The 16,173-nt window shown below is 37.9% G+C and overlaps 1 protein-coding gene across 1 annotated transcript in view; it reads left to right on the top strand.

Annotated features, from left to right (window-relative positions):
• NBAS (NBAS subunit of NRZ tethering complex) overlaps positions 1-16,173 on the top strand; it is a 308,614-nt gene that overhangs the window by 144,156 nt on the left and 148,285 nt on the right. The window contains exons 29-33 of the mRNA XM_043469328.1: positions 666-768; positions 4,294-4,523; positions 7,372-7,484; positions 11,088-11,201; positions 15,016-15,129. Coding sequence (XP_043325263.1) covers positions 666-768; positions 4,294-4,523; positions 7,372-7,484; positions 11,088-11,201; positions 15,016-15,129 — 674 coding nt within the window. The remainder of the gene's footprint in view (positions 1-665; positions 769-4,293; positions 4,524-7,371; positions 7,485-11,087; positions 11,202-15,015; positions 15,130-16,173) is intronic.

Genomic DNA, 16,173 nt, shown 5'->3' on the forward strand with positions numbered 1-16,173 from the left:
GGAATGAAGTGTCTTCGTAAGCCAGGTAGGAACTGCAGCTGCCTTACAGGGCTCTGTCTTGTCGCACCTGGGCTGGCACCTGGGTGGAAGGAACCCCCGCAACACTGTCCCAGACTCCCTGGACTCTGCCGAGACTCCCACTGAGAGGAAACCCTGAGGCTGCCCTGCTGACCAGCTGCGCTTCTCACTTCCAGACTCAAGCCATGTGTGGCCTCTGTGGCCTTTTCCGTCTGCACGTGTGGTTGAAGTTAAGAACATCCCTTGCTTGCAATTGCAACATGATGAAGATGGAATTTTGAAATGCATTCTCTTGTCTCCAAGTGCTTTTTCTGCTGTATCGTAGCTGCTTTATCTTAGGCCGTGTCCTTTATTTCACCATAGAAACTCACAGCTTGTATGTATACTTTTGCCATAGTCAGAGAATGCTATTCCAGTTTTGTGTCTAGGCCGCCCGTGACTGAGGTCGCTCACAACATCAGAGATGTTGTGTCATTGCCCACCTTTTCCCTCTGTCTTTATTCCAAACTTTTTTCCCTGGAAATTCAAATGAAATATACTTCTGTTGATCATCTAGGAGCTGTGTGGCATACAGAATGGTGGTACCAATTTTTTTACTTTTGGTCAATTGACAATAGCAATTTTCTTTTTTCTTTTTCTCCTCCCAGGCAGCCTCCTGTCAGTGAGTCTCACTGGAGAGTGTTGCTGCAGGACATGTTAACTATGCAGCAGAATGTTTACACGTGTCTAGATTCTGACGCTTGCTATGAGGTAACTGGACGGATTTTAGTGTTTCCTTTTAATTTTAAAATTTTGGTTGTTACATTTTGTTGATTGAACACACAGATGATGGCCAGAAGCTTCACTCTAAGTAATAGGACTGAATTATTGACGAATAGCTGGTAATTGAGTAGTGCTTTAGAGTGTGAGCGCTTTCATATCTGCATTTCTGTTGTCTTTGTTCATTGCCACACAATTATTTAGTGGGTTAATTCTCAGCTGGAAGACTCAGAATTGTACATCAAGTACAATTGTACGTCAAGTACAAGCCTCTCTTTCATATTTCATAGTTTTGGTGGTCACCAAAAATGACTTCATTGTAGTTGGACGTCCCTCATAGCTAAGATGGTAAAGAATCCTCCTGCAGTGCAGGAGACCCGGGTTTGATCCCTGGGTCGGGAAGATCCCCTGGAGAAGGAAATGGCATCCCACTGCAATATCCCTGTCTGGAAAATCCCATGGACAGAGGAACCTGGTGGGCTGCAGTCGATGGGGTCGCAAAGATTGGGCACGACTGAGCGACTAACACTTGTGGCTTGTGAAAGACGACTTCATGTACCTGAGAAAAGTCTCTCAAATCTGCCCAGTCTTCATCTCTGCTAAGTTGCAATAGCCCTCCAAACTTGTTCCGCTCCGTCCGTGTCTCCTAACTCATGCCGATTGAGAGCGTTCTTCCAAAGTAGACCTTTTCCTTATGCTCTTCTTCTTAGAGTGAGCTGCTTATTCCCTGTCTACAGTCAGAAAGTACCCGTCATAGAAAGCCACTGGGGATTACCCTGTGCATTTCTCGCCGCTGACACTCTCTACTGTGTCCCCTGGCTCCAGTGGTGTCTGATCTGTCCTGAGTCCCTCCGCTCACCATGCTGTTCCCTGCTTCTGTGACTCTGCACATTATTCCCTTTGCCTACCTGGAATATGTTCCTCTTTTTTAAATTTGAAAATTGGCGATAACTTGTAGGATTCAGCTCAATCATGTCCTCTAAGATGCCTTCCTTTGTTCTTTGATATAGCTCATCTCTTGTGTAGCCTTTCTTTCAAATGTAGTGACTTGCGTGTTTCTATGTATGTTTCTTCTTCTTGGTCATTAGCCGATAGGCAGGCATTATTAGATCATGTTCATCTTCAGCTCCCCTAGTGCATATTCTAGTATTTGGCATACAAAGGGTACTTAAGGATGGCTAGTTGTCTAGGATTGTAACCCAGGAGGATTGAATCCTTATTTTGGAAGGTATGTGTATTACCACCGAATTCCTCAGGCTTTGCATGGAAAAATGATCCAGCTAACCTATTTTTAATGAGATACAGTTCAAAGGAGTGTTCCCAGTTGAATTTTCCTATCACATAAGCCAGATCCAAATTATGGAGGATATTTCTTGTGTTGCTCTGCTCTGACAATCATGAAGCATAACCTGTTGATAAAATGAGAGTTATAAAATAGGTCTGTGTTTTATGAAATCGTATGTATGTTAATTCAAGGTGGTTTTAACAAAAGAGCACTGTTGAAAAACGAATAGTTTTGTATTTGAACTTCAGATTTTTATGTGCTTGATGGGTGTAAAGTTTATATTGATGATTGCAGTCTCCGACCATGCACAACTGCCAGTAACTTCCCCCTTGTATCTAAAGCAAAGCTGGAAATTCAGTTTCAGGAGAAAATAATCTGTATGCATTTGGGGCCCCAAATCTTAACTGTCATTAGTATGCTTAAAGTAGTTTCTAAGTGTGCGTAGCATTATTTCCTGTTATGTTCTGATTCTGACTGAAAAATTGGCATTAAATATATTACACTTGAACTCACTTTTGTGTAATCTATCATAACAGCTTGACATATTAAATCGTTTTTGTTATATTTTAACACATTTATTTGTATTAGGCTTTGATATTTTAACAGCTTTGTGCTATTAGTCTTTCTCCTTTGAGAAAACATTTTAAAGCATATTATAACTGTCTTAAATTGATTCTAGAGAATAACCCAGATTTGGCATTTTAAAATATTTTAGTGCTGCTTAAATTATGCTATATTGTCTTACTGACTTGTGGCCGTTATATTCGGTTTACCTGTTCTTGGAAATTAATTTGAAATCTCATTGGCCCAATTTTGATAAGGTGCAGGATTTTTATATAGCCTGTAGAGCAGAAATATGTACTGTTCATTTCAGCAAAACCTTTAAAATAATAGGAGTGAATTGTAATTTTCAATATTGGGCATTGACTCTCTATGGCTTACCTGAATAAATCAAAGGAAAAGAGAAATTGTTACACCTAAGTCATCTTGGTCACCTGGAGCGAGCCATTTTCACCTGTCGTATAAGTGATTAGGGTTACTGCCTGATAATTTGCTTTCTGCCACAATATGTATTTTATAGCAGATCCCTCGTTGGAGATTAGTAATTTTATCCTTGCCAGTCATTTTAATAAAGGCCTGTCTAAAACTACCTTTTCCAGAAGCTTAGAACAATTGAAAATAAGGAGATCCTATCAAAATTGGGTACTCTTCCTTTTTATAAGGAAACTCTTGCCTGTCCATGAAATCTTTTCAGTTGTTGCTTCTGTTTCTGTCCTCATCCAACAGTGGTGTGATAGGAAAGAGCAGTCCCAGGGACGTTCTCCCGGGGGAGTGCTTGTGCTGACTATGTGTCGATATGATTAATGTGGGCTTAAATGTATCTCTTTAATCAGACTTTTTTGGAAGAAGTAAATAACCTCAATTATAGAATAAATTTTATGTTAATTGGTGCTATAAATTGCCTTGTAAAATACTGTGGTATTTGCACAACTACCTTCCACCAAGTAGCTTCTGTTGTATTTAAATAGTTTTTAATTTGCAGATTGGCAAAAAAAAGTCACGTGGTGTATTGTCATTCTAGTGATGAGGTGTAAGGAGAACATTTGTACCTTAGGTATTAGTGAGACCGAAGGTCCCCTGGAGAAGGAAATGGCAACCCACTCCAGTATTCTTGCCTGGGAAATCCCATGGACAGAGGAGCCTGGCGGACTACAGTCCGTGGGGTTGCAAAGATTCAGACGTGTCTGATAGACCGAGCATGCACGTACACTTCTGAGACTGACTTTATGTGCTTTAAGCAGCCATTAATTATATGTACCATATTCAAAGATTTTCTTTTAAAAAATAAAAATGTTATAGTTTAACCAGAGTGTGGGACAGTATGTCTAATGGACCTGATTTTAGTGAGTATGTACTTTAGGTATTTTACTTAAGTATTCATTATAACACATGAAAGTATGCTTACCATTAGTTTGTTCAGTTAAATTATTTCTTCTTGCTAGAAGAGAGTTTTTTTTTTTTTAATTGAGGTGAAATTCACATAACATAAAATTAAGCATTTTCAAATATGCTTCATTGTCACTGAGATACATTCATGATATTCTGCAACCTCTACTTGTAGAATGGAGGTATTTTTTAAATTTATTATACTTGGATATCAGAGCTTCCATTGTGTTGAGAATCGAGTCCTCCCTTTCTAAGCACTAATTCTAGTTTATTCTTTTCCTCAGATATTTACAGAAAGTCTTCTGTGTTCCAGTCGCCTTGAGAACATCCACCTGGCTGGGCAGATGATGCACTGCAGTGCTTGCTCAATAAATCCACCAACTAGTATAGCCCATAAAGGAAAAACCCAATACAGGGTCAGTTACGAAAAAAGTATTGACTTGGTTCTGGCAGCCAGCAGAGAGTACTTCAATTCTTCTACCAACCTCACTGACATCTGCATGGATCTGGCCAGGTAGAGGAACTCTGTGTTCTCCATAAGAGAGAGTGGGGTCAGAATACACACACTGCATTGTTGGTTTTATTCTCTGATGTACAAAATATATTATCACAAGTACAGAGTGACCCTTCTGTTTAGGGTACAGTTGCTTAGTGCTTGAGTATAGAAAGAAAACTTAATTACGTCATGAGTGTTCATTAGTTTACGACCTTTTTTCTCTAGCACACTTTTCCATAGTCATTCTAGCTGATTTTCTGTAAGGTTATACTTTTCTTCTATTGGAAGAAACTCACGTGGTAGCCTGCAAATCCGGGTTCTGGAAAATTTTAGCACATTAGGCCATGTCTGTATCCTTTACATGGCTTCCAGTCTGCTTAGGGACAGGGGACCTGATTAGATAATAAAACCCAAAAGTCCCTTCTAAGTGGAAAACTATGGACTAGGGATTTTATTCCTCTCTTGGCCTATTGTATAGGAAAGTTAGCGTTCCTTTTTCTTGGTATTGATTCTTAGGAGCTTTTTTTTTTTTGCATGTAGAACTTTAGCCCTTTGTCTCTCTTAATGGCTTAACTATGTTGCCAGCTTTATATTATATATATAATTTATCTTTCAAATGGCTATTTAGAGTTTCTAAAAATTATAATTGTTATTCTCTTCTCTTACATAAGGTTTCTGTCTTTTGTGTCAGACTTTGAAAGACCTATAATTCCAGAGATAATTAAAGTCATTTTTCATATTGTTTTCTTACTACTTCAGTTGTTTTATTTTTGCATTGAAATTTTAGGCTTATTTGTATTATTTTGGTGTAAAGATTGTGTTGGTTATTTAGTTACTTTTCCCCTCCAATGACTAGTAGTTGCTTCAACTCTAGCAAGACTTTTAAATGTAACTTTTTTCCCCCCAGTGAAATCTTATCACAGAGTCATGTTTTCTCCAGGCATGTTATTAAACTTGACAAAGTTGTTTAAAATAGTTAGTAAATTTTTTCTCCTTTCCCAAGGGATAGTATTTCTATTTCAGATGATGAAAATATCAAATAGAACAGTCTTTGAAACTGGGAGTTGTGTTTGACCTAAATCTTCTTGACAGATGCTTCTAGAGATCATTTTAAAAACTATACTTGAAGTGTTTTCCTTTCATCCATCTCCTTTCTCCTGTGAAAGTGAAGTGAAAGTGTTAGTTGCTCAGCCGTGTCCGACTCTTTGCAACCCCGTGGACCATAGCCCGCCAGGCTCTGCTGTCCATGGAATTTCTCCTATAAGGACACACTTTAATTTTAAAAGTGTCATATGTGTATAACATTGCACCAACTGATTGTGACTTGTTAGCTCAGATATATTTAATTGTTCAAAGTTTTATTGAAATAGAAAATGGCCATCCATTCTTATTGATTAAATTATTATTTATTTGCTAATTTTTTTAATTGAAGAAGCAATGCAGCCATGAGATTAAAATATTCAAAAATATAGAAAGGTAGCTATGGACAATGTCTTTCTCCTCATTATAGTTCCCCTATCTTTAATGCTCTCTATATTTTTAATTTATTTCCTGTGTATCCTTATGGAATATGTTATTGAATATTGCATTCTTCTTTTTTAAGTCACAGGTGCTTACAACTTGTACATGCCTTTCTCTGTTTTGTTTTATTCACTCACTATCTATATATAGGGTTTTTCCATGTAAGTACATATTGGTTTGTTGCATTCTTTTTTGGTGGTTGTAGAATATTCCATTGTTTGACTTTTATTTAGTTTATTTAATTAGTTTCCAATTTAGTGTATTTTATTTCAAAAAGAGCCTATAAATTCCTAGAGCTGGAATTCCTGTGTTCAAAGGTAAATGCAGTTGGAATTTTGGTAGATACCATAAATAGGTTATATACTGTGTCCCCTTGAACCAGTAGTATGTGTTAGTGCTTATCTGATTTATTTATTTATTTATTTTCATTTATTTTTATTAGTTGGAGACTAATTACTTTACAATATTGTAGTGGTTTTTGCCATACATTGACATGAATCAGCCATGGGCTTATCTGATTTAAATGCCCTAATTTTTGCAATGAGAAGATAGGTGTATATCTTTCCATTGGTCTTGTAGGTAGACACTGGCCTAGACATCTTCCTGTGATGGTCCAGGATCTTAGCATCATTAGCTCTTCATGGCCTGATCTCTGCCTGTCCTTTCTAGTCTCATGCCCCACTGTTCCTCTACGTGCATCTTTCAGAAAATAGGTTTGTTGTTAACTAAAATTTATCAAGTATGCTTTCTCTGAGTTTCACAAAATTTGCTTAAAATCCTCATAGGTGTCACAAATTCTGAGATTATCAAATCACTGTCACTTACATTTATCTCAGTACTGCGTCACCAACTGATTGTTTCTGATCAGCAGAATGTCTCTTGTGCACTTTGTTAGGTTATTCTTTTTTCCTTTGAGAGACAAAGTTGTGACTGAAATCAAGACATTTCTGCTTTCCTTAGAAGAATAGCTAGACATTATCTGGATTCTGTCTTTTTGCTTAATCCTTTTTATATCATCATCATCTTTGGAGTCAACAGTAAACAGAGCCCTAAGCCCGGAGCTAACATATCTTGCTTTATCCTCTGATACCTTACGTGCTGTAACCTGCGCAAATCGCTCACCTCTGAGCTTCAGTTTTGGCTTCCTTGAAAAGCAGGTGGTGATATTTCTCTGTCTCACAGGCTTGCTGTGAGGATTAAGTAAGAGATCAGAAAGCCTCTAGCAGAATACCTGGAAGGAAGTTGCTGTCTGATAAATGCGTTGGATCTCTGTGTTGTCGTTCATAGAAGGGCAGTTTAGCTGAAAATATGCTACTTTTCCACTTTAAAAATGATTTTGTCCTAGGTGCTGTTTACAGCTGATAACAGATCGACCCGCTGCCATTCAAGAGGAGCTCGATCTTATCCAGGCCCTGGGGTGCCTTGAAGAATTTGGGGTGAAGATCTTGCCTTTGCAAGGTGAGTTTTCTTCTTAACTGTTGCACTTTTATTAACTTATTTTGCATAAATTCACTAGTATTCCTGTTTAGGTGTCTAATTAAAGAGTACTTTTGGTCATTTAATCCACTAGCAATAGGTTCTGCCCTCTTCCATTTTTTAGTGACATTAGTACAGCGGTGAGGCTCTTGGATAAAACAAAAAGAGAAATTGGGGATTACAGATGAGAGTTTCATGTTTACATCAGTTTTGGATTGAAATTTATTCATTTCAATTGTGTAATTTAAAAGTAGCTCTAAATGATAATAGTTTATTTCTTCTTATGCTTACTGTAGAATATTCTTTAATTGAATCTGTATTTTTTTTTAACAGAGGGAGTGACAGGAAATTGTTTAGAGTTAAATTACTAACAATATGTTAGCATTGCTCAAGTTCTTTTACCTAAAGGTGGAAGTCAGATTAGTACCAGCCCAAACAAGTCATCTGTCCTTTTGGGACAGTGGGCATCTCCCAGTGTCCTGAATCTCACCTGATAAGCAGGAGGGAGATTTTCTGTTGCTTCAGATCCTGGACCTCAGTGCCCTGAAGGAAGTGAGTGTGTTTGGTGATTTGTGGTACGCTTGGCTAGTTTCCATGTAATCTCTGATCTTTATTCTTGAAAAGATTTTTATTTTTTTATTGAAGTATAATTGACTGACAGTGTTGTGTTAGTTTAGGGTGAACAGCAAAGGGCTCTTATCTTTATTCTAACTCTGGGAATGTTCAGAATTGGGAGTGGGAGAGGTTTAGCTAAGTTCTTTTCATCTCTGGTTTTTGATAAATTTTCACTGGAATTGTGTCTCTGGTGTTTTTTTTTTTTTTTTTTTAACTTCTAATATCATTGATCAGTGATAGTCTGTTACAGGTTTCTTGGTGTGTTTATCTTCTGAGGTAATTTGAATCAGATGGATCTTAGGGAATGTCAGCCAGTGGAGACATTTTCGTGTGGATTTCCACTGTAGTTTTCCTAAAAATGAAAGTTCTGCTTGTCAGACAAATTTCTTAAGATTTTTTGAAAGTTGGTATTACTGTTATCTTGATTATTGTTTGAAAGTAATAAGTATGTGATTGTAAATATCCTGCAGTGTCTTAAATAGGTATATTCAAGGTGATTGTTAAATTGCTAGAAAAGTCTATTCACTTGTACCATTCATGTAATTTTTTGAGCTCAAACCTTCTTTAAATTGTGAGGATTAATTAGAGTTACCAGCAAGCATTTTCAGTTTATTCTCAAATGTCTTAAATCATCAACTACCTCCCCCAAAACACATATTTTTAATTGAAGATTTCAATCACGAGAGAGTCCAAAGTACTATGAAACGTTTGTCCTTCTTGTATTTCTTGTTAGGTCAGGTCATTATAGCTTTGACCCTGTGTGTGTTTATCTTTTAGCTAGTTATTTAATCCAAGCAGATTGAAAGAATACAAAAAAAAAAAAAAATTGGTTTCCCAAATGCTACTGAAGTTTGAAAATTATGTTGAGCTCTGGTTTTTCTGTGGTACTCAATTGGCAATATTTGCAAATCAGCTGATGGATTTGAATACCTTCAGCCAAACCTGCCACCTCGCCAAGAAACTTCCTGACTGAGGAGAATCTTAAGAAAGATGTTGCTTTCATGTCCTGACAGTTTTTCAGTTTGGTATATTGATTTGGAGTTTCCTATTAGAATGACTCCTGGATGTGGAGATGGAATATTCCCTTTCTGTACTGTTTGTTGTATTTATGCCACAGGTGCAGTTTAGGTTTAAGCTGTTTTCATATTCATCAGTAATACTGGATCAACAAAATAACTTGATATTTAAAGACTTATGGTCCAGCTATTTTTTTTTTTTAATTGTAGTCAGTGTACAGTAGTTCACTTTGTCACTTTGCTTTGTTTTGATGCCCTTCTTTGCTTACACTCTCAGAGTTGATGTTTCCAGCGGTGAAGGCTAGTGATGCTAGATATAATGCATGAGTTAATAGAAAATAGGATCAGAAATATATAAAAATGATTCCTTATGTAAGGGTCACCTATGATGTGTTTGTGTGTGTACTTTTCCATATATCTTGGGTGTCTATGTTGTATTAGTTATTCTTATATTCAAGTGAACCAATTTAAGATATTTCAGTTATCTCTGTGTTCTTTCTACAATAGAGTCCATCAATTTTCCAGACTTAAGGGTGTTGTATTAAGCCCAGCCTTAGGTTAGTTAGGGTTAGTCAGTTGTGTCTGACTCTTTGCCACCCCATGGACTGTAGCCTGCTGGGTTCCTCTGTCCATGGGATTTACCAGGCAGAAATACTGGAGTGAGTTGCCATTTCCTCCTCCAGGCGATATTCTTGACCCAGGGATCGAACCTGGGTCTCTTGCATTGCAGGCAGATTCTTTACCATCTGAGCCACAAGGGAAACCCACTTTTTCACATATTACTAAATAACTGGACACTTATCTTAACCTTTCTTTGTATTTAACTTTTCTTGTTTTCAGAATGAGTGTAGTAATAAGCGTCTTATCGAATTGCTTACAAAGATTAAGTCTGTTATGTTTACGGTGTTTGGGATATAGTAAGCTCTGCAACTATCAGCTGTCATTTTTATGATTTTTCTTGGAGTTCCTCTTAATGCTGGCAGAATTAGAGTGGTCTTACCCTCTTTTGCCTTCTCCCTTTTTCCCTCCCCTCCTGTCCCTTCCTTCTCCTCTCTCCATTCTCCTTTCCTTACGTTCAATAAACATTAATTTAGGCATGTTTATTCCAGCAACCAAAATAATGAAAGGGTACCTCTTGACTCTGAGGGACTAACACCCTGCTAGGCATGACATGCATTCATGAGTCTGTCTTCTTGTGTTTAGATTCTGATTCAGCCAGTCTGAGCTGTGTGATCTGTGTCAACTTAATGGCTTTGAACTTTACCTTCCTCAGATGGAGATAATAGTAAAATATTCCCTAGACAGTTCTGAAAGTTATATTTTGAACACTGAGAATTCTGGGTTAATCTTGGCAAAAGCTATAGAAGAATTCTTTGTATCATTCTTGCAACCTTTCTGAAAGTCTGAAATTTAATTCTAATAAAAATTTACCCTTCCTCCAAAAGCCTGTTCCAAAGAAAAGCTACTACCTTTCTCCTTTATGTCTTTATATAAATTGGACCAGTGAGTGCTTCAGGGACTTTTACTCTCCCAACTGAAGTGATGTGGCGGAGGTAGAAAGTAGATATTTGGAATTTGGAATGGATTTTGGGAAGCTGAGGTATGGTGGACAAACAGGTGTATGAGAAAGTATATGAAATTTTCAAAGACAAATACCACTGTCTTTAAAATTTTCCGTTAGTCCTGACTTGAAAATGTAGCACTTCTCTCTTAATTCCAGAATGTCAGTTCATTTGCTGTGTTTCATCACTTTGGTGATAAAGGATCTTAATTGTACATTATTTATTCAAGATTAACAATAACTTTATTATTTTTTTAAATTTTCTTTTACTTAATTCTTATTGATCTGGGGGTAAACACAGTTTTCATCTTGTTCATTTGCCTTAAATTAGGAAGGTCATCGTACCTTTGTTGTGTCCATGGTCACAAGTCATCAGTGTATCTTTCTTTGCAGTGCGATTGCGCTCTGATCGAATTGGCCTCATCAAGGAGTGTATTTGCCAGTCCCCCACGTGCTACAAGCAGTCCACCAAACTGCTCGGCCTTGCTGAGCTCCTGAGGGTAGCAGGTAAGTTTTGAATGCTTGACTGCAGAATCTGTGTTATTCTGTGCACCATCCTAGGAAAACACTGGAATATGTGCTATTGGAATAGGTGTGAGAGGAGCTGCTTTTCAGCAAGGTTTTGTCTTTTCCAGAAAGATTGGCCTGTTATAAAAATGTGTTCTATGTTGAGCTGCTTGGACCTCTGTCTTTTAAATGAAGGCATACTTATTTGGGGTTCCATAATCATGCAAGGTCAGAAAGAGAAGTCGAAGTTACCATTTATAACCAGAAAACTTAAAAAGTAGGACAAGCCAGGTCAACTAGTTCACCTTTAGTTTCCACATTTGGTGTAATATTTTTGAACCTGAATAATTACTTAGAGAAATTTGTGCATTTACTGTTTGGCCAAGTTTTCACATGCATTATCTTATTTCATTTTCTGTTAAATGTTGTTGATGTTTTCTTCCTGTTTTGTGAGGGGGATTGAAGATATTTGGTAGACACATTTATGTTTTAAAATCTAAATAGAACTCTTCTTCTTAAGGCTTTATAGTTTTAGTAAATTTTATTTTCAGATGTCCTTTTCTAGCCTCTCTGAAAGCATGACACTAGCATTTTTACCTCTGGCTTTGAAGATGTGCTCGGGCATCCCTTGGGGGCCAGGCAGCCAGGGAGGTATCTTGGATGGCTGCAGAGAAGTTGAGTGTGGGATCTGAAGACTGGCCCAGTCCTTACTCTCCTATTCACTTGCTAAATGACTTAAGCTTCAGCTTCTGGAAAATAGAAATGACACCCCCTGCTTTAAGTCTAGGTCATGAGACCCACATGAGTTAATGCATACGAAAGCACTTTGTAAATTTGAAAGCACTCTGATCATCAGGGAAGAATTTCATAAAGATCCAGTTCATAGACACTAATGAAGCAGTCAGGGATGCTGTCTCCATTTTCCATGTACCTGCATACTATTGTAGGCATTTTCATCCCTGTGACACTGACCTGAAAATAGAAATATCAGTGATCGAGGTAAGCCTGCATTTTTAATGGTATGAACATTACTCTTCAGTCCTGCTGAGTACATTTATGTGGAACACCTGGTGTTCAAATCACTTTTCTTTATTGCAGCTATTTTAGTTCTCATACTTGGAACCATCTCAACTTGACCACCTCTGTTTCACAAACTTGAATGTGGAATCTGTGTTATAACTTCAGTCCAGTATCATTAAAAGAGAAGACTAGTATCCATATTTCATTCAACATGGTGCTTTTATTGTGAGCCCCCTGAGTGGGCATAATAGCTACTATGTATCCGTGACTGCTGTGTGCTAGCTCCCTTCTGTGCCCTTTTAACACACTGGCTCTTCTGCTGTTCACTGCAGGCTCTCCTTACCTGCATTTTACAGATGGGGAACTAGAGGCCCCAGAGAGGAAAGTAATACCACTTTGTCAAGTACTTTGGATACAGAGTTCTATTACACACCTGCTGCCCTCTAGAAATTTAGCATCTTAGAGGGCTGCAGAAGCAGAGAACTATGTTGCATCATGGGGTATGATGGTAGTCCACGGCTTCTGTAAACAGATGTTAGAGAATCTGAAAGACAATTGTAATATTTAGCTGGGAGCGGAGTGGTGTTAAGAGAGGGATCACAGGCAGGTAGCATGTATCTGAAGCTTACAGAATGCTGTGGTTATTTATTGCTGCTTTAGAAACCACCCCAAAACCTAGCAGCTTAAAATAACAACAGTCATGTCTTCTTATCTCTCCCAGTTCTAAAGGTTGACTGGGCAATTCAGGGTCTTTTATGAAACTGCAGTCAGATATATCAGCTAGGGCCATGCTCATCTCAAAGACTGCTTTGTTCACATGTCTGGCACCTGGGCTGAGAAGATTGAAAAAGCGGGGTGTTGGAGTAGCTCAGGCTTTCTCTTCTCTATGTGGTTTCTCCTTACCATCTTTCCTTATGTTGTGGTCAGACCGCCTGGATTTCTTATGTGGTGGCTGAGGGCTCCCAGAGCCAGTATCCCAAGGGAAACCAGCAAAAGTTTCATGTCATTTTGCTGTAATTTAGCTTTGGAATTTGGGCAGCTTCATCTCCATTGTGTCCTTTTCACGGAAGCAGTCACACAGGCCCTCCCAAGTTCAAGGGAAATATTTATAGGCTCCACTTGAAGTTGACTGGGCTTGGGTGAGCCTGAGATGGCTTCCACAGCTGTTGGGACAGGCCTGTGTTACTCTCTGGCTGGTGTCAGAAACCTCAGCCCCTTGCCCCAGGGAGCTCTCCATGGGGCTTCTTGGGCATCCTTTCAATTTCTCCTGGAGCATTTGATCCAGAGAGCAGGGCAGAGCCTGTAGTGCTTTTTTACAACCTCATCTTGGAAGTCAGACTCCATCGTTTACAGCTTACTCTGTTAGAAATAAATCACTAGTCATCCCCACTCAAGGGGAGGAGCAGTAAGCTCCATCTTTAGAAGGGAGTACCAAAGAATTTGTGGACATAGTTTAAATTATATTTCATATATTCAAAGTTTTGTCCTGCTACCATTAGTATTTTCTTCAAACTAAACATTTAGACCATTTCTTTAGTAGATTTCTAGTCCAGTTCTACTCCTGGCCCTTCTCCCCGTGAACTTGGCTTTCTTTGTAGGACTTTTCCAGAACATTGTTTTCAAGCCTGTTTTTGCTTATGTTTTTTCTTTTAGTCACCTGCTCAGATCACCTGATATACAAACTAACTTTCTCACAATGAAACTATAAAATTTAAATCCATTTTACTTTGTATTTATGGTTTTTATCTTTTTATTTGTCATTATTGATTAGAATTAGAACATTCAAATACTAGAATAAATAGGAAAAAATGTTTAAATTCCCTATTTGGAGGAAAACTTTTCCTCTACCTACCTACGTTGGAATGGCTTGTCTGGGGCTGGTATATTGGTGTTTTACTGGACTATCACAGATTTACAATGTTGAATTAGTGTACAGTGAAGTTATCCAGTTATAAATGTACATAGATTCATTCATTTTTAGATTCTTTTCTCATGTAGATTATCACGGAATATTGAGTAGAGTTTCCTTTGCCATAATGTAGGTCCTTGTTGGTTATGTATCTTATATATAATAGGGTGTAAGGGTTCATTTCAGGTTTCTCATTTATCCCTCCCCACTGAGTTTGTTTTCTTTATCTGTTAGTCTGTTCTTATTCTGTAATAATTTCTTTTCTTTTTTTAAAAAATTGGATTCCGTGTCTGAGTGATATCATAAGATATTTGTCTTTGTCTTACTTTACTCAGTGTGACGTTTCCTAGGTCCATCTATGTTGCTGCAAATGGCATTATTTCATTCTTTTTTATGGCTGAGTAATATTCCCTTGTATATGTGTACCACATCTTTTTTATCCATTCCTCTGTTGATCGACATTTAGGCTGCTTCCATATCTTGTCTGTTGTAAACAGTGCTGCAGTGAACCTGGGGGTGCAGGTATCCTTTTGGATTATGGTTTTCTCTGGATACATGTCCAGCAGTGGGATTGATAGATCACATGATAGTTTTATTTTTACTTTTTTAAGGAACCTCCATACTGTTCTCCATAATGGTTGTACCAATTTATATTTTATATGGGGCCAATATTAATCATTGATCACTTTGGAGACTGAGAGATAATTTCATGATTAATAAACAGATTGAAAGGTCTAAGTGGCCTTGACCTTTTGTCCTGTTGTCTTATAAAAATCTTTCTAATCTCTGTTTTTCGTTTGAGACTTAATTAGAAAGATAGAGTTAAGGAACTCCTCTATCAATCGATACTGCCCCAAACAGTAAGTTGTTTGCATGTGTTTATAGGTGAAGACCCAGAAGAAAGGCGTGGACAGGTTCTCGTCCTTCTAGTGGAGCAGGCACTGCGTTTCCATGACTACAAAGCTGCCAGTGTGCATTGTCAGGAGCTGATGGCCACAGGTGAAGTAGACACCCCTTAACACTTGGCTAATGTTCTCTCTCATGGAAGAGGTCTCTTTTGAAATCACTTGGTCTAATTGGTAAGCCATCCACACTGTGTTCATAAGCCTTGGGAGATGTTTTGTGAGCACTGATAAGTCGGTATTCCATGTGCTTGTATATTAATGTAAATACTTTAATGGGCTCAAGGGGTTATGTTTCATCTGGGATATGGTTGCTTTCCACTCCATATTAAAAGGCTCATAATTTTAATAGAAATTTTATGTAAAATATTTTAATTTTAAAATATTACAAAATATTTTATGTAAATATTTTAATTTTTATATATTTGTCATATAAAAGAAAAATTTCAGATTTGAAATATCTGTAATTTGTGACTCCATTGTCAGTATTTCTATCCTTTAATTTCTTCAAAAGATCACAAAATCCTTTTCTAATTTGAGCAGTTGGGAAGTAGCTTGCCACTGATATTGAAATTATAACTCAAGTCTCTGGAGGATAAGCAGGTTTTATTGTGGAATAATTTCTTTATGAAAGAGCACATTCCCCAGAGGAGTAGCCAGTAATGTTGTCTTGTCATAGGCTCTGGGCTAAATGATGTGCATTTTGTAGTTGTGCCTGAGTATGTGGAAACTCAGGCACACTTAGCTGTTTACCTACTGCCTGTGCATGCCTATGTGTGGCTGACAACACACTGCTTCACTTTGTGACAGCTTCTGGTGTTGCACACTGATGATTTGTATGCTTGTTGTATACTGGTAAAGGAAATGATTATTCTGATGCTTGTTAAAAATGGTAGGGAAGACTTTATTCAGGACTTTTGTAACGGGAGAGAAATCAGGCTCAACTCCAAATACAGAAAAGACAGCTGGGAATTTATCACCGTGGATCAGATTGAGGGGATCAACAATGGTTGAAAAATTACAGTGGTGAGACATCCGGGATAGGGGCATTGGTACTAAACCGACTTAGTGGTGGCAGGCCAGGGTGATCAGATACAAAGAGTGAGAGATTCTCTTTAAACTGACTTGGCAGGATTCTTGA

The sequence above is a fragment of the Cervus canadensis genome, chromosome 5 (genome assembly GCF_019320065.1).
Source record: "Cervus canadensis isolate Bull #8, Minnesota chromosome 5, ASM1932006v1, whole genome shotgun sequence".
Lineage (NCBI taxonomy): Eukaryota > Metazoa > Chordata > Mammalia > Artiodactyla > Cervidae > Cervus > Cervus canadensis.